We start from the raw sequence: 24,086 nt of genomic DNA on the forward strand, positions 1-24,086 counted from the left end.
ACACTTCTGTATCTCTCTCCATTATATCAATATATAAGTCAACCTTGCCCTGTAGGCCCTGGGATGTAGTAGGCCTAGCCTAGGCTGCTGTATCTCAGGACAGCAAAATCTTCATCATATCTTCTTTACTCTGCAGTCACAGTGTTTTTGTGAGTTACTGCATAGTTATTTTATTGCCTTTTTTTTTTATTCGGCATCAATTTCGTTCAGTAATTCCCCAAACCCTTCTTTGGTCAGAGTACAAATGAACCAGTAATAAATGGACCAGCCATTTTATTGGCGGAGCGCGAGAAGTACTGAATGATTAACTCCTGTTGACGTGCAGGTTGTGACTATGCTAGGCTAAATTTTCTCGCTTGCGTCGTGTTGCGTTTCAGATTTTTGTCATCCTGGAGATGAAAAGTACTATTCAACGTTTGTTGACTAATATTCAAATAACCATGGAATAGTCATTTAAATCAATCTCACATGACCTGTTTCAAATGTGTACGATACAGTATGTATTCACAATATGTATTTGTACCACTTCACTGTAAAAACAAATTCATTACCTGCATTGCTTTCTAAATCTCTTTTTATGCATTTTTCCCAATTGTTTTACTTCATGCTTTTATGTTTCCATCCTGGTTGGGTATGAGTTTGTCTTTGTTCGTGTTATAAATTTGCTTAACTATTTTTATGTCAAGGTGATACAACATTTTACAGGCTGTTTGCTTTTTATTGTATCTCCTCTATCCATATCTCATTTATTATCATAATGTTGTTTTTATTGAATTTTGATGGAAATAAAAGTCGTCTTATCGTATATAAAGTAATACTAATGCATATGAATTTTCTTTTTTTCTACCAGTCCCTGCTCAATTTGTAACAAGACCGCAAAGCGCCCAAGGCAGACTGCAAGATAATTTAACGTTTAACTGCTCAGCAGAGGGGAATCCTGAAGTTGATATCACCTGGATCAGAAACTCCAATAGACTGGTGGGAACAAAGTACACAATTTCTGAAAATGAAAATAAAGAAAGCATGATCTTTACAACAAATAGTACACTGGTTGTATATAATATTTCAAGAAGTGACAATGGTAGTTACGAATGCCAAGCTGAGAACGAACTAGTTAATGAGGTTAAAGAAGGTGTTGCATCCTTCAGTATAACTGTTCTAGGTTAGTATATAGGTTATATTTTGTTTTATATATATGTAATGTGAGTAACAACAGTGAATATAAATGTAATGTGAACAACAATGTACGTAGTTAATAAGGTTGATGAACTTGTTGACGATTTTAAAATATTCATCTAAGGTCAGAAGTTACATTATATCCATGGGTGGTACACATCTCTATTTTATATACTGTAGTCCCTCTGGAATAAGCCCAGCCCCACGAAATTTAGCCAGGTTTTATCTTCAAAAAGCAGTTTTTTATAATTGCATACCTAATTCAAATCCAAATATTTATTTCATTTTTTCAGAGTATTTGTAAAAGTACTCCATAAAATCATACCCAGGACTTGGATTTATTCACAACATTAAACAGACACTCAGATCCTCTGCCATTAATTCTATTATATTAGTGGTAAAATATTCAGTCTTTAAAAGTAAGATTGCTGATTCTAACCTTTGCTTAAGCAAATCAAACATGATATTGTCGTGGACTATATAAATAAAATACAGAGAGATATTTTTTACCGAACCCTAAAAGGTGATGTATTTAATTAGGGCCTTCCTAGAACTATCGGTATAATCATGATGTTTTACTGGTCTTTTTATTTTCTTTTAGGACTTCTTTTTTATTCAGTGTATCGATTGTTTTATGAATTGAATATGTTATTATGTGTCATTAATGCATTTAATGTGAATATATGTTACTTTACAGTTTCATTGACGACAAAATAACATTCTGTGTGCTTTATATTCATTTTATTGCATTTAAAGATCCATTCCTGGCAAAATTTCACTAAAAACAGATTTTTTTTTTTTAGGAAAGGTGCATATGCATTACTCCAATTTTTATAAATCATGGAAAAATATTGGCATAGATTTTAGTTTGACGCAAAAGAATAAAAAAATGAGAAATACACACTATTTCTCATAGAATATTACCCTTTTCTCAACGAATTCTTTGTTTCTAGGCAAATTCAGAGACTGTAGATCGCAAACATGAAAAATTCATCCGCATTTATTTTTTGTGTGGAACAAAAAAAAAATCAAATTTCAGTCTAATTTTACATTTTGTTCATGCTTAGGAAAACATTTGTCCCCTCAACAAATCTATTAAATTATATATTTGTACAGTAGTTAGGTAAAATAATTAATCTGTATAATATGTTGTAATTGATAATTAACTGGAATTTAAGGAATTGCTAGTAAATTATATTTTTGTAGTTAGAATTAATAGTTGAATAAATTGTAAGTAATTAATTTAATAATTTCTGTATATGTATTGTATTAATTTTTTTAAGCTACTAAACTTGATAGTGTTTAACACCTGTGCCTATTCTTGGAGTGATTTCTGTTGTTTTTCTTTATCCTGAAATATTGAAATAAATAAAAAAAATTATGTATTATGTTATTTTATATTAATGCAAATATAAAAAAATGACTGATGATTTTTTTTCTTCAGAAAAACCAGACCCTGTAACAATCAATGATGTAACATCAACAGACAAAACAATCATTGTTACATGGACCCGAGGAAATGAAAGGAATAGTCCAATTCAAACATGCACTGTTCAATACAGGGAGGAAAGTGAAAGCATGCTTAAAACTATAGTGGCTGAAAAGGAGAATTCTCACACAATAACAGACCTCAAGCCTTACACCGATTATTATATACAGGTATTCTGTACTAATGCTATAGGAGAAAGTGATAAAGAAACAACTTCCAAACGAACTGATGAAGCCGGTAAGTACACTCAGCAGCTATCTCAGTAGTTGTAGAATGAAAATAAAAGCAACTTATTGCTATTTTTATTTACAGGTGCCCCTCCTGGTCTCTTATTAGAATAATAAGGATAAAAGACATTTGTAGGACCACAGAAAAGTGGTCTTTTTTTTAATTTGAGGTGGTCTTTAATATGATATGAGGTGGTTTTTAATTCATTAATTAATGGGAGACCTTTATTTTAGAATAAGTAATAATTTTGATAATATTGATTATGATGGAGTAGATTATGACAGCATTCATTAACAATATTCATGGTAGCCATATTTGGGTGTAATAATACAGTTAAATTATGAAAGAAAGTTGGTAATGCATTCAGGCGATGCTAGAGCCAGAATCATCATTTCACAACTTATTACCCCTTTTACACTGCCAAGGGCAGAATAAACGTGTTAATTCCGGAGCGATCCAAACGGAAAAGTCCGGGTTAATCTTGAATTGCTCCCATTTTATACCGGCAACGAACTTGGGTTTAAATACCGCCCTCAATTTTTTTGCGATGGTGATCATCACTTCGCTCGAGTTCTTCGTCCTCACGAAGCTGCAATTGTCAATATTGAAACAATGTATCTGTAGATTGTTTTAAATTATGCAAAATAAATTAAAAGTTTTGATATCAAGTCTACACCGGAGCGCAGAGGGTTAATTTTGAAAAGTGATTAGGCCTAGCCTGTTCCAAGCAAAGTTTATGCCTATTTGACCACGGCTGCGGTAGGCGCCAGGTAAGGCCTAATTCCGGAATCAAATTCAGTGCTGGCAACTCCAGAATGCACCCGGGTTGTCCAATGCTGAATGCGTCCCGGACATTGATCCGGGATGTTTAGCAAGCCGGGTGACATTTTTTGACGTTTACACCAACAACTCGGGAGTTTTTGTTGCAAAATCCTGGGTTGTGTCCGGAGTTTTTCTTGCAGTGTAAAAGGGGTATATGATTGTGCATGTTTATGCCCACATTTTGTAATATTCTTACACTGGTAACAATCAATAAGTAGTTTTATCAATCATCAATTATGTATCATTATTAGCATGAAATTAACCCACACTGCTCATCATATAACGGTGCATAGAACTTAATTAAGATATTGTTTGAAGGTCTGCTTGGCAAAGTAATAATATATTAAATGCTTGCAGTACACCATGTGGATATAATTTGTTTTTTCGATTGAGTTGCTTCAATCGGCGGTGTCCAAACAGGGAAATACTGGTATGAATTGAAAGTGAGACTTGATTGTTGGAAAACTAAGCAATGACTGAGAGTTGGTGTGAAAAGGCTATACAAAAGCCACTATGCACAGTCTGTGTGTGGGTGGGGCATGGTTGGAAATGTTAAAACAGTGGTGTATTTGCAAGCATTTATATGAATCAATTAGATGTGATTGGAGAGGTAGAAATATTGCACTTATTTTAAAAGTTACTTTAACACTGGAATATAAAATATGGGAGGTAAAATAAAATATATAATTAATTTAATGATGGAAATGTTTTTAAAAATGGCATTGTGGAAATAGAGGATCAGTAGGAAGATTGTGAAAATACAGGATGAGTAGGACTGTGAAATACAGGATGAGTAGGACTGTGAAATAGAGGATGAGTAGGAGGATGGTGAAAATAGAGGATGAGTAGAAGTAGGGATGCTGTTATGGTTGGTGGGGCCACACCCAGCCTTGAAGTTTTAACCCAGATAATTTCTTGTCCATCCTTATACTCCACTCTAATTAAGTACACTGTTATCACCCAGCCTCCTTAGTTTTCTACGACTGAATCTCTGTAGGGAGACTGTGAATATAGGGGATGAGTAGCAAGATTTTGAAAACAGAGGACTGTGGCGATAGAGAATGAGTAGGAGGACTGCAAAAATAGAAGATGGGTAGAAAGGTTGTAGAAATGGAGAGTAAGAAGATGAGTGAGATAAATTAAACAAAGTTTTCTCAAAAAGTGCTGGAAAAACTGAAAAAAAGAACAAATGTTTGTATAACGTTGCATCTAAGCTTAACTGGTTAATAATGTTTGCAATTTTGTAGTTGACTAACCTTTGCATTTAATATCCCACCCCATTTACTTCTTGCATCGATGCCTGATTTCATGATATTAAACATTGGACATATTATCACAAGAAACCTACATGGAAAGCAAACACAGCTAAGCAGTTTTTCTGCATTACATCTGCTTTTTTAAAATCTTACTAACATCAGATCAGGAATTGGTATGTTTCAAATAATTTTATTTGTTTTGTTTTTAGTTCTGCTATGTTATATATTTTTACGAATCTTAAGAATTAAAAAAAAATACCTACAATTATAATTAGTAAAAAACTTTCTGTTTTTATAATTTTCCCATTGCCATAGCATGATTTATTATCTTTCATTTATTTGCATTTTATTTTTCTTTCTTAGCTATTCTTTTCAACTAACTGTTCATGGTTTTATTTGGCCTGTGTGTTTACTGCCTAATTCACATTATGTCTCTTGAAGCCCTCTTAGAGACAAAATATATGATCGAAGAAGGTAGCCCAGGCTTAACCATGTGGGGATACAAGTATGACTACATATACAAGTAGGAAAGCCCATAATGAGACATGTTTAAGATTATCAGCCCTTGTGTCCTATCTTGCCTTTGAGAATAATAACTCGAACTAATATTTAAAATATATAGCACAGTAATAATACATTGTGGAAGAAATAAATTCATATCAACATTCATGTATAGTTTATCAGAAATATAAGTTTGTATGACAATTGCTGTGTTACTACAGTAACTTACTTTCAGTAGCCTAACTACTTTAATTCATTAATTCATTCACTTATTTCACATTATAATTTACCATTGCTGACATAGTGAAATGCTTCTTGCTTCATTGTTTAACAAAATTAGACAAAACACTTAGATAACAAGAATTGATTGATACCTATTGAAAAAAAAAAAAACATTCATTGGCAATACTAATGCCTTTGGGAAAAAAAAAGATCTAGAATATACAGTGTTTGTGAGAAGTGTGTGATACATTTGACCATTTCTCCTAAGGATCATATAAATGCTATAGAACTTAAAAGTACAGGCTTGTTAATAGAAAGTTTTTATTCATATGTACTATCACAAATATGTCAGAGCATATATGTATGGAGATCCTAGGCTAGAAAAATAATGCTGGCCTAATGAATGTAATTAGGCCCATTTAATTAAGGAGATCTTAGAACTATAGCTTAGAATTAGTACACACCAGCAATATCAACTGCTCCTGTTGTTATGCAACTCATTTTTATCAGTTGTATATCATCTGTTCTGCCATCTTTAAAAAATAATAATTTAAAAAAAAAATTTTCTTACTCCTCCAGCTCCTTCAGCCCCAACAGATGTAGAGGCAGTATATCAAAAGAAGGATAAGATTGAGAATGATATATGCACAGTAACCTGGAATCCACCAGCAGAACTCAATGGAGTTATTAGAAAATACACTGTAAGTAATATTAATTGTAATGTACTATGTAAGACATTGGTGTGTATCTAAAAGGGTACTTTGCAAGTGTTAACACTACTTATGCATTTAGACATTTCAGTATTCCCTTGTTTGCTTGAGATTCCCCAGAGCATTATATTCTTAAGAAGTTCCCCCATGTTGACGAAGCACCTATTTGTCTCAGATGCTACTTGAATACCTGTAGTTTGCTTCAAAACTACCTCCTCTTCTGATCATCTCCTGTTTGTCTCGAATGGTACTTGAGCACCTCTAGTTTACTTCGGAAAGCATGTCCTCCCCAACTATCTCCAGTTTGTCTCAGATTGTACTTGAACACCTTGTTTGCTTCAAAAAGTACATCTCCCTTGATCAAATCTTCTTTGCTTCAGAATCTCCATAGGCACCACCTGTTTGACACAGGTTCACTGAGCACATCGTAGAAATAACTTCCTTCTTGCGTTCCATGTTTGCAGAGAAGCTCCTGGAGTACCTCCTGCTAAGTTCAAAAGCCTTGAACATTACCTGTTTGCTTCTGAATCTAACTTTGTCACTTTAAAATCAGATAAATAAGAATTTCAATAGTCAAGTATTGATTATGCATGCATTTGTTTTATGTGTTCTACCATTTGGTGGCTTTAGTATTGCTGGGCATACAGAATCCGTTTGAACTATAGAAAGTGTCTTTGAAACCCTAGAGCAAAATAGAAAAGAAAACAAAATAAAAAGAAAACCCAAAAAGCAATTCAATTCGTATTAACATTTTATTATTGATTGTATATTTATTGTCACAGCAACTTTTTTTTATGATTACAGGCTAATTACACTATAGCCCCTCAAGATAATCAAGAGCATATTGACGATGAGGACAGTATGCAAACCGAGAATGTTAATAGTCTAACATTGGATATTCCGGCAAATACCCCTTATTCAGTGTACACTGTAAGAGTATTAGGTACAACAATATCAGATGGACCAGAATCAGACAAAGCAACATGCGAAACACCTCCAGCAGGTAAGTTTTCTATTTTCAGGAGTTGAGTCATAAATTAATTAAGAGTCTATTATTTGGTACACAGCTCCCACAAGTTAAATTTAAAATACAGTAGAATCCCTATTAGGGATACCTTCAGCATCAAAGAAAAGTGTTCCCTTAATAGGAGTACCCCTATTAAGGGGTCACATGACACGTTAAATGTGCATGTTAAAGAATGCAGTACACTCTCTAGAAAAGAGTAAAGCCGAACACTCACTCTACTGATTGTCAGTAGCAATCTGAACAGATCATCATTAAAAAGACAATCTGTTCCGGTCTGTGTCTTTGCGTGCGTTACTCGTCGCATCGCCGTCACATGCAGTGAGTAACCGGCTTTAGGGATTGTTTTTGCTCAGTTATTACTAGAAGGACCCAACTGAAAATAAGTCTTCTTCAGAGTGTATACACCAAATAAATACAATTCAATTTTATCTCATGTAAAATTGTTATAGGGTATAGACCCTCTATGCTCAGATAATTGTTTGGATAAAAAAATTATGATAAACAATAACAAATTACTGTTGATTGAGAGTGTTTTATGTAACTATAACAAATTAGGAACAGTCTTATAAACAAGCTCATGTGTTTATAATTTTAGTTCTTATGTTTTATATGAAATATATTTATGCATTTTTACATGTTTTGGTTTGGATATTTCGTATACAATGTCAAATAAATAATAACAATATAACAAAAAATAACAATTATTTGTACCAATTCAGTTCATATATTTTGTTAATGCAATCTTAGATTTTGTTGACTTTTATCTTTAGGGCCAAGCGAAATAGCTACACCAGCACAACCAACCAATGCAGAGGTTAAGCATGATTCTTTTAAAATAACACTGGAAAAACCTTCTGACCGGAATGGGCCTATTAGGTAATTGCTACATTTTGTTTCAAATTTGCTGTCCCATATTAATTAATACATGGTAAAAATAATTAATAGGGTTCATCTCCAACCACATCTCATCCCATTTGTTTGGGTGGCGTCACAGTAATAACCATTAATGAAGAATACTGTACATGAACAGGAATAAATATGTTTCTTCTACAGTACAGGTAGGCAAGTTGCAGTTGTGGGCATCATGCAGGAAACCAGAAATTTGATGTAGAGTTCACAGTCACTCTCTTAAACCTTCATTCAACAATATTCATATTAATTAGTCCTAGTACATTACAATAATATTCAAACACATCTTTGATGCACTAGCTCTGCCACTATGAAATTTATATAAAATCACAGTTACTAAATTTACAATACATTAATACGGTGAACTTGTAAAGACATCAGTTATTAAACAAACATATATAACAAATATTGAAGTTTATGTATAAGATCTTAGTCATTAGGCAATTTTATCTGGAAAGTACACCATGTATGTGTAGCACAATACTGAATACATTTGCAACGACGTACAACATACAATGTAAAGACGTCATGTTAATTTAACCGCGTATGTCTGAATGTTGTACGAGCAAGATCGTCAGCCTAATTTATGTTCAGGCTAGATTAAACATTGGTGTGACTTAGAAAATTGAAATTGATTCAAAGTAAAATGCATGTGACGACGGACACCCATGTGTGAATCTGTCCTACATTCTTGTTTTAAGTTCTCAATCAAAAGCTATCTTATATCATTTCTTGCAGTTGCTATGCAGTAATTGTTGTACAGTTGAAAGCTGGTTATAATGTAGAAAATATGAATCCAGACACAGAATACCCAGACTCAAAGCTAAAGTCTTACAACGAAGCTAAGAACCAACTATTTGTGCCTTACGTTGCTGTTGCATTTGGGGAGTAAGTTGTTCCTTGGTGGAAATAAAATCGTAAAATAAAATAAGCTAAATAAAGCAGAGCATTCATTCAAATATAAATTATTATTAATAAATCTACTATTTTTATTATAATTGATGATTTTATAAGTATTGTAATTAATGATTTTATAAGTATCATCATTATTGGGTTTTCATTGTTAATTTTTATATTTTCTTAATATAAATTTATAACAGTTGAACTTACCTGAGTCAAATCCAAAATGGCTTTGAAAAATGGTGGCGGGGATGGGGTGCTGCTAGCTCAAAAATGAGGTGATATGAATCAGGAGGTGATATTCAATTACTTTAGCGTAATTATATTTCTTTCAACAGTGGCAGTGGTGTATCTAGTGGATGTGCGCATGGGGATTACATAAAACTACTTGCGCCCAGTGGTGCCCCCCCCCCCTTTCATCCTATGGAGCTATAATGGATTAAATATATTCATAATTTTAAGCATATATAAATTTTGACGCGCACGTTATGACGCACAAAAACTTAAGGTACATGACATTCTACATTAGCCTGAAGTTTATGACCATTAAATATGATTCAGAAATGACAGCTGGTTAGGATGATATGGGGGTCATCAAAGTTTTAAAGAAAGAAAGATTAGGGGGTCAGAAAAAACATTTATTTTGACAATGATGATGTCATCAAAATGTAAAAGGAAGTCACATATATGAAAGAGAATTGTCTAAGCTATAACATACTCAAAGTTGGGAGACGATCGATCAAGGATAAGTGAGATACTCTCAAATTCGTATTTTCAAAAATGACATCACAGATAATAATCAGTTTCTTCAAATTCAGATGGCAATATGATGACGTCACAATGTTCGATCAGCCATTATGATCTAAAAAATCATATCTACAACTCGTGCTTTCAGAATATGTAATAAAAATTGGGGGTCACCTAGGGACCTAGGGAGCTATAAGTGATGAAAAATAGGCATACTTTTGGCCTATTTTCGCTCTATGTCGACAAAAACACGCACAAGGATTAGTATGTTATATGCATGCGTACAACATTGCTATTGGCCCTAAGATTACCAAAAAAGAATGGAAATATGTGAATACAGTGTCAGGAACCCAAAACATGTAAAAAAACTAAATGTCCAGCTTCCGTACATGCTGTGCGCGGAAAAATGCGCGCACGGCGCCAAAAATTTGAAAGATGTTGAAATGCTCAGAATGGCCTGAAACATACTCTCATTTAGTCAAAAAGTGATTTTGAAATTTTGATGCACGCATACGCACACGTTATGAAGCGTACAAGTAAAATTAGGGTACATTACATTTAACATTAACCTGAAGTTAATGCTCACTTAATACGATTTCAAAATGGCAATTGGTTAGTCTGATATGATCGATAATGTAAAAATGCAAGATTGCGCGTAGATGACGTCACGTATGACTGAGCACATTGAAAACCTTGTGACTATTCCAGGCCAAGCCAAATGTTCGTTGAAGTGCGCATGTGCCTTGCTCGCGGCAAATTTGAAATATCGTGCGCACAAAAATGGAAGGAAAGGTAGAATTTTAAAAAAGATGATGAAGTAAGAAGATCTCCGACAATAACAAGAGGTGATCCGCACTAGATGCGGATCACCAATGAATTTTCAGAATTCAAAGATTTTAACATTTTATACTGGAGAAAAATTATTACACTGCTTGGTGGCTACGTTTTTTCTGTGTAGCGCAAAAGTAGTAATTATTATAGTTATTGTGTAAGAAAATCTGCCACCTAGCAGTATGTTTTGATGGCCCAGTATACAGTTAGCTTTGGCGACTGATTCAGTCTATTGTGTAAAGCAGTAGATACTGCTCTAAGGAAGAGGTATAGGGTAAAAAGGTCAAAGGGAAAAGTCACAAAAGCAGAAAATCAAAGTATTATGGTAGAAGTATGCACTCTAGTTGAAATTGTTATTGATAATAATTATTAGGAAAATATAATACATACTCCAAGTATTGAAATATACGCCATCGTGTTGGGATTCAATATTTCGACATTAATTATGTCGACATAATTATTGTTATAGGTAATTATTGTCATTATTTTTATTACTATTTATAATTTATAGTATTATAATAAATATTTTTAAAGAACCAACCATTGTTTGTGGAGAGAACAATGATATCAGTGGTTACCGTTCATTACGCCTGAATGACTTCATAGGCTTTCTGGAATAGGCATTTTAAAATCTAATATTTTACCATCAAAATGTACTAAAAACACAAAAGCTCGCATTATAAGACATATTTATTCATCAATTAAAATTTACAAAGAAAACGTAAGATAAAACATCTTAATAATTACATTAGAAATTGGTACAATGATGTGTCAGTGTAGAAAATGGCGTCCGGTTGAAAGTATTATCACATAGTATCGTGACGTATCACTGTATTACTCTATGTAGACAAAGCTTTTTTTTTTATTATCAAATAGGTTTCAGGAAGAAATGACCATCGGTAGTGGAGAGAGTTCTAAATGTCCATCCAGTGCTAGACAGCGTAGATCTGTACCTTACCCACGTGTTGGCAATAATGGAGAATTGGAAAGTGAATCAACATACACGGTTTTCCTTCGAGCGTATGTTAGTGAAGGGGTAAGATTTTTTTCAAAAGTATGTTTCTAAAATAAATACTATTAAATGTTTATTTACATAGCAAAAAAGGTAAATCATTTCAGGAGCTATTAAGGCTCATAAGGAACTTATCCCCAGTTTATAGAATTTCATTGTAATTCTCCCTCTGGTGTGATACCAGTAGTTTGATGCAGCAGTGTAGACTGAAAAAGTTCCTCTGCTGAAGGAATTGATTAAAACTTTGACCTTGATGTTAAAGAACAAAACCCCTCCCACACTCCCTTAGCCTGTAGGTACACTGTTGCTGCATAGTTAGCAACCTCCACCATTTTATTGGGCATTACTGCCATTTTTGTGTGTAACAGCTGCTATATTTGCAAAACACACAAGCATTGACCAATGTCCTTGTCTTCCAAATCTAAAGGTCATAGGTTAAATTTCAAATATCTTTTCTTTTGCAACTCAACACAACTTCACTACCAAAGCAACAAAATGAGGTACCATGATGCATATTTAAATAAAAAAAACATTATATATATATATATATATATATATATATATATGTATATATATATATATATATATTTTATTTTTTTAAATTTTTTTTTCCAGGTATATTCATCTAGTCCGTTTATTAACCCAGTTAAAACAGGAAGTAAGTACATTTTTCACTTTTTATAATTTCCTCTTACATTTTTGATATTTGTGTTATGCGTTGATTTGTCCAAGTTATGGCTTAATGTTTCCATGCTCACTTAAGTATACATTACACCATGAAATCACATCATTGGCAGTAATTGGATGACAGGAGGAGGATGGGCCTATATATTCAAGTACTTCTACTGTTGAAAGAAGATTGATTATTTTTTATGTTTATGAGAATATACAGGGGCGGATCCAGAGATGTCCAAAAGGGGTGTGAGCCGAAAGTGGAGAAACTCAAGGTAATACTACACCAAGGGGAACTTTTTGTGGTCTAGACACCTGAAAATAACCTCAGAGGCATTTTGGGCGATAATTTTTTTCTATTTCTCTCTTTCCTTTTTTTTAACCTTCCAAAAAGAGGGAGGGGGACCGGGCTGGCCCCCTCCCAAAAAAAACCCAAAAAACCCGGGCATGTCACATGTATTTGTCAAATAATATTTGATAGGCTGGATAGAGCTATGAATATGTGAATGAATTGAGCTTATACCTGAGTAGATGTATGGTGACATTATTATTGATAAAACAAGTTTTAGGTACTTTCTAATGTATATATATATTACTATTAATATTAAGTGCTTTAAAAAGTACTGTATGTATAAATTGCTAAGTTTATAAATCATAAATATGTACTATAAAATGGATTCATAATAGTTTATGAAATAAACGTGTCTGAAACTTTGTGTTAATTGTGTTTTATTATCTGTCAAGTAACAAATTTTCAAATCTGCATTTAGGTTCTGCAGTTGTTTGGTTGCGATGGTTTAATCTTGATTGACAAGTTGTGACACGAGAGATTTCTATTATAATTATTTATTATTAAAACATATAAGTCACGTTCGCATGTCTCCATCAATCGCGAGCGGCTCAGGTGCTGGGTCTTGAGCGAGATTGTGTTAGGTAAAAAAAATGGCCAAACTGCGTTCGCTGCCGCTTTCGAGGCGACCAGAAATAAATTAAGCTACATTCCCCAATTGGTTAGACATGCTAGGCCTGAGATTTCTGATCCTACGCCACCTGACATTTTTGGGCGATCACCGATGTTCCCAATTCTGTGGTGAACCGGCCAGTTTGTGGCCCAAGATACCGATTCACCTCCTCTAGGTAAAACTGTTTGTACCGTTTTCTTAGCTTAGGTCCAATGCCGGTATCCTAACTGTATATCCAAAAGCCCTGGATATAATAATACAATAATGGGATTAAGCTACATGTGCCATAAATCATTTGTTTTATGTGCTTTATTCACATCCATCTTGTGATTTAATTACTGTAAACAAAAAATTGATATTTTGACAATTAATTTATGTGTGTATTTAATAATTTAGCATAGGTGTAGGGAAATTATGATATAATTCTCAACAAATTTTTTATATTGTTTTTTTTTTTTTTATTATTCTTTGTATGCTCATAAGGAAAATGCTCCGTTCTTAATTATAGGATCAATATTGCTAAATGTATTTTATTTTCTTAAAGGGGACCATTAACATCAGCTGACAGTGACACCCCAGGCTTAGGGGAGGGCTATCTTCATTAAATACCATTGAAATGAATAAATAAAAATATAGTATATTATGCTTTATTTAAATAAGCATGTGTAAATTGATTGAGCTGGCAACAATAAACATATAATTTACATACTGATTGTTTATCTTTATGATCTGAACAATAGCATTGTATAGAAGATCAGTTGGATCATTGCCACGTATGTCTATCAATTTCATTGTCTGCTTGTTTTGGAATGAAGATTTATGAATATTCATAATATGCAAATGAGTTTACAAGTTTGACTGAATGTCCAGTTAACTGCATCTTTATGACAATATTTTGTGTTATTTTTTTTTATTTGGTATTGTAACTGTTTACACAGCATGTTGAAATATTTCAGTACTGTATTTTATAACAACCTATAATTATATATTAACACACACTTTTTCCTGAAACCAACTAAGAGTTGCTTTTGATTTGATGGATTGAGCTTACCTTATTAATAATTATGTCTGAAAAGTCTTTTATTTTCTTATTTATATTCCATTCTCTGCATTGTACCACAATTACACTCTTGGAACTGGAGATGAACAGACAAAATATTGAATTGTGATGGTTTGCATAATTTCATTTAATCTTTTGATAATAGCTTGCATCTTTCTCTTGTACTCTCTTAATAGCCTCACTAAAATGATTGTGACTTGGAAGTTGGAAGGGGTTATTACATAACGGAAGTTTGATAATTAACGCAGCCCTCTTGAAAGCAACTCTTCAAGCCTATAATTAAAAAAACATACATATTGATACCTTTATTATACCCAACGCTGCCTGATTGATTGTACAGGTCTTTCCTGGACATAAGCAGGTGATTTTTCCATGGGCCTCAAAATATAATACATCAGTCGCTTTTAATGCATTGTGCCAAAATGACATGCTGCAACACATAATCACCCTGTTTATTGTATTTGTATCAAACTGCTATGGAACACATTGTTCCCAGATGAAGAATTGCATATTGTTGCAACTAGGAATCAGCTAAGGCCAGCTTAGACAGCATCAACGGCGGCGGAACGTTTTTGAAAGTAGGGGTGCCATTTCATAAGGTCAAGTATGCGAGCGAAGCAAGCATCTAGGCTGGGGGGCCGCGCAACGGCCCCCGGTGGATCCCCCGGTGGGGGTCCAGGGGGCGAAGACCCTTGGAAGCTACGGATATTTGTGATTATGGCACCTTTAGATGGCCGGAAATTGCACTTCCAGACATAAAATTTGAATATAATTATCTTTATATCCATTTTTTATTGAACAATTTAGGAGGGTGGGGGCAGGCCGGCTGGGTCCCCTTGAATCCGCCACTGGGTACTTCAGCAGATGGAGAATCTTTACCACCTCAGCCCCACCATTGTTGGGGCTGAGGTAAGAAAATTTGTGATTATGGCACCTCTAGATGGCCGGAAATTACACTCTCAGACTTAAAATTTGAATATAATTTTGCTTATATCGCCATTAAAAAAAAAATTGAACATTTTAGCCTTCCCCCTCCACTTGAACGCACCACAGATTTTCGAACAAAGTCGAAGTCCAGATTGCTTCTACGACCTCAATGAATTATTTATTATGAGGGTTATCCTTGATATGGGTTCCCCGACGAAAACTTCACTTTTTCCCCGATGGATAAACATTACCCTTCTATGTAGCTCGGAAATGATACTCCAACTGTGGCGGGTCCAGGAAGTCGAAATAGAGGGGTTCCAGGTTGAGTCTTGCGTAAACAAAATGTCCACTCGCCACAGCCCCACAACTGTTGGGGCTGAGGTAAGAAAAGTTATGTTTATGGCACGAAATAATAATAATAATAATGACACCATGTTTAATATTCTACGACGCGACTGCTCTCGACGCAAATCATCGCGTCTGCGTTTAACTCACACAGACCTGACACAACAACAGACTGCATCGGGCTGCGTCGTACAATGTTGTCTGAGGTGGCCTTTAGTGTCTCACCATGCCTGGTACCCACTTGTAATACTCCTGGGTTGGGAGAGACAAGGCTCCAACCCCTGACCTTTGCGTCTGTCATTAGTTTGGGCATGTTCTCCAAAAGCAACCTCTCCTAATTTGGGTAAGTAAGTTATGAACTGGTAGATCATCAGATTGCAATGTTCTGGGCATTCTTTGACCCTTCACTCTTGCCTCTCTAGCTAACAATCCTTTTATCTCTCTCTTACGGGATTGGATGATTTACCATGTTCATTCCACAAATGCTTTTTGAATAACATCACATTTGGCACAGGATTGATCAACATAGGAATAGAATATGTATGAACAGTAAGGAAAGTATACTCAGGCCCATAACCAGGTTCATAGGAAGGGGGTTTCCTAGACCAAGTTTAACTCAGAAGTGTTTGTTTAATAAACAAAGTTATGATAAAATACTACTGCAATAGTAAACTTGTCAAAAAAGGGGGTTACCATTGATTCCCATTGGTCTCCCTAGCTCTGATGACAAGAAGAACAACAAAATACAGGATCCAGTATTTTGTTCTCCTTCTTGTCATCACAGCTAGGGAGACCAATAGGAATCAATATGATAATTCTACTTGGCATTCATAGATTTATGTGATATAGAGAACAACATTAGAGTCCTTATGTACAGTTTGATAGTTCCACACTCTCCCAAAATTCTACAAAACGTCTATTTTTGAAGTGATATGAAAATTCTACTCAACAATCATAGTTTGTGTTGTGTGTGTCTTGAGTGAGATTTGAAGCATATTATGTGTGAGAGTTCAATATCGATTTGTAAAGAGAATTGAAAAATTAGTATATTGTATGTATATTTTGTGAGAGATTCTCTGAACTTGATACAGTGTGAGATGGACGTACAGTTTTAGAAAATAAACTGTGCATGTGCAGTGTGTGTTTGGTGTCAGATTCTCCGTTGAACTTCATGCAGTGTGAGAGAGTTAATTGTACACCTGTGTGAGAGTTATTTGTACACCTGTGTGAGAGTGTACACCTGTGTGAGAGTTAATTGTACACCTATGTGAGAGTTCTACACCAGTGTGAGAGTTACTTGTACACTTGTGTGAGAGTCAGTTTTACACCTGTGAGGGAATTTGTTATTTTGTTATTGAGACTTGCCATGCAAACCTTCAAATTTTAAATACAGTATTATGATAAAGATAACAATGAAGATAGTAATAATTATAAACACGAAATGATAGAGTAATAATGATATATGATATTAAAAATACACGACATTACAATTTAATGCTAATAAAATCCAATTTACATTGATATTTTACCTCTATTTTCTTGAAATTGTCATCAACAGAAAACAATACAGGAATGATAGTTGTGGTTTCAATTGTTGTAATCTTAGTCATAGTTGTCGTTGTTCTTGTGGCGGTTATGTCCATGTAAGTATATCAACCGTTAGTGTTACTTTATTGATATTTAGTTGAGAAAGGGACCACACACACATGCACATATGCATGAAATCTCCATATTCATTTACCTCCCCTTCCACTTTCCACTCCTATTTCACACTCCCACTAGATTCATTCCCTTCCCCCAACCACTTTTCCACCTCCTTACCACCTCCTTATCCAACCCATATTCACATTTCCACATACACTTTTCGAATCTTAAATTTATCACCACTATCCCTATTCTCTATCTGCTCCTATATATTGAGTTGAATGCCTGAGGGGTTAAGGCAGGGGCGCGGCAATGTACAGCCATAATATTGGTGCTGGATCCAACAGCACACTCGCCTATGGTTCTGGAGGTGGAACCAGTGTTCTCGGATAAGGACTATAAACCGTAGGTCCAGTGTACAATTGGCTCATGTGCACTATAAAGAACCCAGTATATCTTTCAAGATGAGTAGGGGGTTACCAATGTGTACTGGTCGACAGACTGGTGGCTAGACAAGAATAGCTGGTACCGGTTTACTGGGTAGCTCACCCACGAAGTGACCCCTTAGAAAGTTACTGTACAAGTTAGTCCGTGCCTCAGCAAGTACGATGACCCTCACTTCAGAATGGCCTGTATTTATCGGACGATAGATAGATCTCTCGCACGCGTTTCCCATCGCTTTTTTCTACTATTCTTCCTCTCTCCATTGCCAACACACAGTCCCCAGTCCTTACCTTAGTCCTTAGTTTTCTCCATTTTTTCCCCAATCACCATCCCATATTACCAAACCCCTATAAAATATAACCACCCAAGGAAAACCGTCCTTAAATATAGGAACATAGTGTTTTATATACAGAATGTGATATGTATATATACACATGACTAAATATATGTATGTATGTTTATATAACTTGTATAAGTTTTATTAAAAACAATTGCTCTTTATGTTCTTTGCAGAAATAGACGTCATTATTTAAGAGAACGTTTCTTTGGTAGTGGTAGTGGAAGACGACAACAATTTGATGGTCCACTTGAACTTGGGAGTAGGGACAACACCGGATACTTACAAGGTTTGTGTTGTTTTAATTATTTATTTTATGCAACAAAGTATTTTGTCTTTCATTTTTTATATATAATTTTAATTATATTATACTATAATACCTCCAAGTTAATAGTAATGATGGTATACAATTAAAATTTTCTAAATTTGGTTAGGATAGGTGTAAGATAAATGTGGAAGACCATGTTTATATCCAAGATGCTCCCATGACTTGCCTTCTAATACCAGCCTGATGAAGAGACTTAGTTTATAAAGCCAACATTGTTTCATGCAGTGATTGGCAGGTTGCTTGCTGTTGGATGCAAAAGAAATGATTAAAACATTAAAAATTTTCTGCATAACTGATCATGATACAGTTTTCTTGTATGCTTTTGGCAAGTTGAGTTCAAAACAAGCAGCCAAATATGCCTGTAATATATAATTAATAATTCTGTAAGTGAATGTAACATATTCAGTATACTCATGCCAGTATACTGGTCTCTGTTCCTTTTCCAAGTTAAGCTTTATTTGTTTTGTTCTAGAATATCCAGCTATCTCAGTAGAGAGACTTCAGCCCACCTTCGAGGAAAAACACAGGGATGGCGACAAACTATTTAATCAGGAATACAAGGTGACATTACTGGCCCACGAGTTGCACCACATGTCTTGCTTTGCATGATAAAAACCACTTGGTCAAATGGTCTTGCTTCCTTCTATTCTTTTTACCTCCCTCTGGTGTTTGGTTTTTTTTTTTTTTTTTTTATTTCAATATAATGTGGTAGCATGGTACAGTAGACCCTTCTTTTCTTGTTTGCAACCAAGATGCATTTATGGTATTGAGAAACGCCTTCGTGTAGGGAGCAGATTTGTGCACGTTGCACCAACAGCATGGAAATCTCTGTCTCTCCTTCTTGTGTTCAATGTTGTTGATTATATGCTTGTGATATGATATGTCTCCATGGTGATATGTCGTTAAGTTAGTGTATTAGTTATATTTCCAGGATAATAGATTCGATCCTTGATAAAATTATGTATTGCACAACAATAAGCAACATTGCCCCCTAGCCTAATGGACACTGATTAACTATAGAGCACTAAGTCCTCCAATTTTTCAGCTTTTTTTTTAATGGTTTGCACACTTAGAAAATTAAATACAATTTAATTGACACCATAAAATTTAGTCAATGCACGTTGGTACAGGACGAACATTTTAATGACAGGCTAGTGTGCCAAAATGAGGGTGTCCGCTGTTTAATGTTTGCCCCACATAGTTAGGCTAATCTCCAATTGATTTTTGATAGGCTTTTCTGGTAGTTGGGTATAATGTTTACTTTCTTTATGAATTTTGATGTTTACCTTTATTTATACCCTTAAACATACATGAAGAAATCAGCTATTTTTTATTAAGGATGACAACACCCTAGTGGTCAATACATCAAACCTCTATAAAGGCAGTGAAATGAAGGGATTTGGTTATAACAGAATTTCAGTGTGGTATGTTGGCTAGATCGCCTAGGGTGTGCAGCTTTTTGGTGGTTCATATATTATTCTACAACAAAGGGATGATGTTTTAGAATTTGTTTATGACTAATTTTGGTTTTGTTATTTAACAGTCTTTACCACAGTCATCGAGAGTTATTACAACAGAAGCTAGTAATATGGCAGAGAATAAGGGAAAGAACAGATACATCAATATTCTGGCATGTAAGTACCATTGAGGGCGACATTGTGATGGCATGTCGCACAGATAGTTATGGTAATGACAACAATTTCAATTGTTGTGCTATTAGTGTGGGTGGTGGAAATTTTGGCGTTGGTAATTTGATGATAGTTGTTGAGATGATAGGTAAAGGTAGGAGCATAACCCATAACTCGCAGCGTCATTATGTTACATCTAGACTAGATTACTGCAGTGGTTCACTGTTTGGGTCTCAAAAAAAAAAAAAAAAAGTGTGAAATTGCCAAATTGCAAAGAATACAAAATTGTGCAGCAAGAAATATACAAAAACAAAGAGGTATGAACAAATCTCACGTGTCCTTAGTAACCCTCATTGGTTTGAAATTTCCAAACGAATTGTTTTCAAAATAATTTAATCATATTTAAGACCAGACTTCATTATACACCGCAGTATTTAATGGATCTGATACCAGCATACCACACAAAACGCACTCTAATGTCTGCATGGAAGAACCTCCTTGTAATACAGAAATATTGTACACAGACCTATCGTCACCGTTTTCACTAAGAGACCCAAACTTAAATTTCGACGAAAACAACATTTTGAGGAAAAAACGCGTTTGAAGTGGACTACTTCACAAATCCGTAAATTTCACTATCAAGATAACGGAATTTTGAATATTTTTTTACATTAAACAATCCAAATGTGTAATTTATTTTTCTTTTCTTAACTTTAATCAACTTGTTAATTAGCGTGAAAAGTTCTGTATCTGTTCGTGAAAACGATCAGAATAAACACAGCTTATGTTGTTTACACGTAGAGTGAAGTTTTTGTCTCTTCGTTAAAACTCTATGCGCACCCGTTGTTAAGGCACAAACTTGCACAAACTGTATTTCAGCTATGTGTTAATCATTGTAGTCAAGGGCGAATACAAGCCTACAATCTTGGCTTATCCTGCTTTATTTATTATGTTTTTACGAATAATTCCACATTTGATGCAAGTGTATAGACCTTTTCCAAGTTATACTGCAAGAAGGGTACCGGAATGCCTGAGTAAGCTAGGGAAATCTAATTTTTACATTTAGTCCTAGCCAAGCTAGGCCTTACATAGCGATCACAACGATTGCAAAGCCGTACGCGCGTCTTTTAATAACTCAATGAAAGTTTGTGTCTGTTCATGAAAACGAAAAATCCATTTTTCTCGGTTTGTGCGCAACAGGTAATTAGCTTAATTATCTAATTAGTGTAGTTCCACTTTTAAAAATTAGATGAAAAGGTAAAGTTCAATGTACATAATCAAAATGTCAAAGAAAAAAAAATTGAAAAAATATGATTTTGAAGTTTCTGTCAATTTGTGAAAACGGTGACGATATGGCAACTGTTCATTTTCAGTTGCGTCCTCACAATTATGGAACAACTTACCTGACTCAATAAAAGATGCCAGTTCTATGGAGCTATTTAAGTCTAGTTTGAAAACATTTCTGTTCAATACAAAATTTCTTTAATTTTAACCCCGAAACCTTTATTTGGAAATACTGGGATGGTGTCCGGTGGGGGAGAGCGACCTTTGGGTGGGAAGGTGAATGGTGACCCAGCAGCAATAAGAAAAATAGCTAAATAAAGGGCGGATGAACTCATTGGAGCCAAACCATGCTTAAATTTAAGGAATAGGGTTAGTTTAAGTATTACTTTCTTTGTATGGTTATTCATATTTATGTTAAGCGTCTCCATAATATGCGCTCTATTAAGTCGACAGTTATTATTATTATTATGCTGAATTGTGTATGGCTGTGATCTGTGACTACCTAACCACTGTAAAGAGGTGCTTATATTAACTATATGTTCACGTCATTCCACGACAGTGGCTGAGAAGAATCACAGCATCGGAGTAACCCCCTATTCTTTTCTTCTGAAAGCTGTTACGCGTTCTTTAAAGTGCACACAAGTCCAATGTATACACAGGACCTCTATTTTAAGTCCTTATCTAAGAAGACTTTGTTCTACCAACCGAACCCTGGGCGAGGAGCGACTCAAACCAGCGCTGATGTTAAACCTGTAATTGGCAGTGCCCCTGCTTACCGCTCGGTCACTCGACTCGCTTGATAGTTTGGTCTGTGAAAATAATAAATGATAATGAGGAAATTAAGGTACTAATAAAATTACTTATTTTTACTTCCCTGTAACCATCAGATGATCAGAGTCGTGTAATTCTTAATGAGATAGATGGAGAACCTGGATCAGACTACATCAATGCATGCTATGTGGATGTAAGTTTTCTCAATTTTATTCACTCCGTTCATTTTTATTATAATACGTCTATGTAGTTGTCATTGCCCCAGGGATGTTATAATTATCGGTATGTGAAACCCACCAAAAGATAAGTGGGGTCATTCTTGTGTTGAATTGAGCAGTGCACCAGGAGAAAATCCCATACTGTGTTTTTTTAACTTGGGCCATAATGTACTCAGGAACCATGGCTTAAGTGATGTCTACTGTGATAGAAAGTGTGCTGTATAATCTTCTAGGATGATGTTGTTTACTGTCATAAATTTGAATATTGTATTGTGTTTTTCAAGTTTCTTAACAGTGCACACACCTTTGTAGCATTACCGTAGTATAATGTTATCTTGTTTTTATCTCGTTGTACTTCTTTGATTTCAGGGTTATGATTTCAACAATAAATTCATTGCAGCCCAAGGTAAGATTGTTAGTTCATTTTTTTTATTAGAAAATGTTTATTTTACCCAGCTGTATTTCATATTTGTCCTGAAGGTTAGAGGTTAGAGTGTGTGCGCCCTCACTTGCTTGTTGTCACATAAATACTGTGTAAATGAACAAATGTTATTTCATTCTATCTAGATATCCATTGCCTTTGTATTAATCATATATATAATACAAAAAATTGTATTATGTCTCTTTTACATTTTATCATATGACCTGATTTGAGTGGCAATAAAAAAAAAATAAAGTGTATATAGTTTTTGTAATATTGTATGCTAGTGACTAAGACTTTGGTGGGGTAACTCCCCTTCCCCATAATACATAGTTAGAAATGAATATGACATCTGTTCATTTTGCATTGCATGTTGTGATGTTTGTTTGGTGAATGGTTTCTGAATCTTTAAATAATTGAATCTGGGTTCAGTGTGAATATGATTCAAATTTATCGTTTCTTCAAACAGGACCTAAAGAAGAGACAGTTGTGGATTTCTGGCGGATGATTTGGGAGCAAAACTCACCAGCTATTGTCATGCTCACAAAGACATTTGAGAAAGGAAGAGTAAGAAACAAGGAACTTTTCAATATTTGAATGAAATTTAGCTGTAGCTTGGTGCTTAGGATACTTTGCTATCTCAGAATCATGTTTTAAATCATCAAGGCCATTCCCTAAAACCACATAATTTCATATAGATACATGTGATACATTTTTTAGAAAGCTCCTAATGTGATTTGAGCTAAAGAACCTCCAGTTACCGTTCGGTTACTCTACCAACTGAACTATGAGGCCATGCTGATATATACCCCTAGTTTTTCATTAGGACACGTTTGCTTATGCATACATGGTATAGTCTCCCACGACCCGCCCTCTGTTTTTTTGTTTGTTTTTTTTCTTTCTGGGTGTCATATTATTGCTAACCATAAGGTAAGCCTGAAGTATAATTTCATTCCAGTTTACAATACATGGTAAACCTTTTTTTATTAATTCATACGCTTGATATTTTTCAGGAAAAATGTGCTCAGTATTGGCCAGATTCAGGCTCACAGGAATTTGAACAGTTCACCATCACTCTGGAGGATACGGTGAAGACGTGCGAATATGTCATTCGCAAATTCCGCATCCAAAATGTGAGTAGATTGAAGATTTAATAATTGTTATAGAAAATAATTTATTTTATTGGTGTGTAGAAATATCACACTTACAAAGCAT

General features: G+C 34.6%; 1 protein-coding gene across 6 annotated transcripts in view; it reads left to right on the plus strand.

Moving 5' to 3' along the window:
* The window catches only part of LOC117116976 (receptor-type tyrosine-protein phosphatase epsilon-like), a 51,084-nt gene that overhangs the window by 13,909 nt on the left and 13,089 nt on the right, over positions 1-24,086 (plus strand). For 3 of the 6 annotated variants that reach the window (XM_033261137.1, XM_033261139.1, XM_033261140.1), the window contains exons 6-15: positions 851-1,162; positions 2,621-2,902; positions 17,355-17,439; positions 18,398-18,510; positions 19,022-19,110; positions 20,093-20,183; positions 22,349-22,425; positions 22,820-22,856; positions 23,341-23,438; positions 23,885-24,004. In XM_033261137.1, coding sequence (XP_033117028.1) covers positions 851-1,162; positions 2,621-2,902; positions 17,355-17,439; positions 18,398-18,510; positions 19,022-19,110; positions 20,093-20,183; positions 22,349-22,425; positions 22,820-22,856; positions 23,341-23,438; positions 23,885-24,004 — 1,304 coding nt within the window. Of the gene's footprint in view, positions 1-850; positions 1,163-2,620; positions 2,903-6,340; positions 6,396-7,208; positions 7,408-8,201; positions 8,308-9,078; positions 9,229-11,694; positions 11,855-12,445; positions 12,489-14,204; positions 14,238-17,354; positions 17,440-18,397; positions 18,511-19,021; positions 19,111-20,092; positions 20,184-22,348; positions 22,426-22,819; positions 22,857-23,340; positions 23,439-23,884; positions 24,005-24,086 lie in introns of those variants that run through there. The other 3 variants (XM_033261141.1, XM_033261142.1, XM_033261138.1) reach the window with 3 other exon arrangements.

The sequence above is a fragment of the Anneissia japonica genome, unplaced genomic scaffold, assembly GCF_011630105.1.
Source record: "Anneissia japonica isolate Jap-2015-1 unplaced genomic scaffold, ASM1163010v1 scaffold287720_len810639_cov167, whole genome shotgun sequence".
Lineage (NCBI taxonomy): Eukaryota > Metazoa > Echinodermata > Crinoidea > Comatulida > Comatulidae > Anneissia > Anneissia japonica.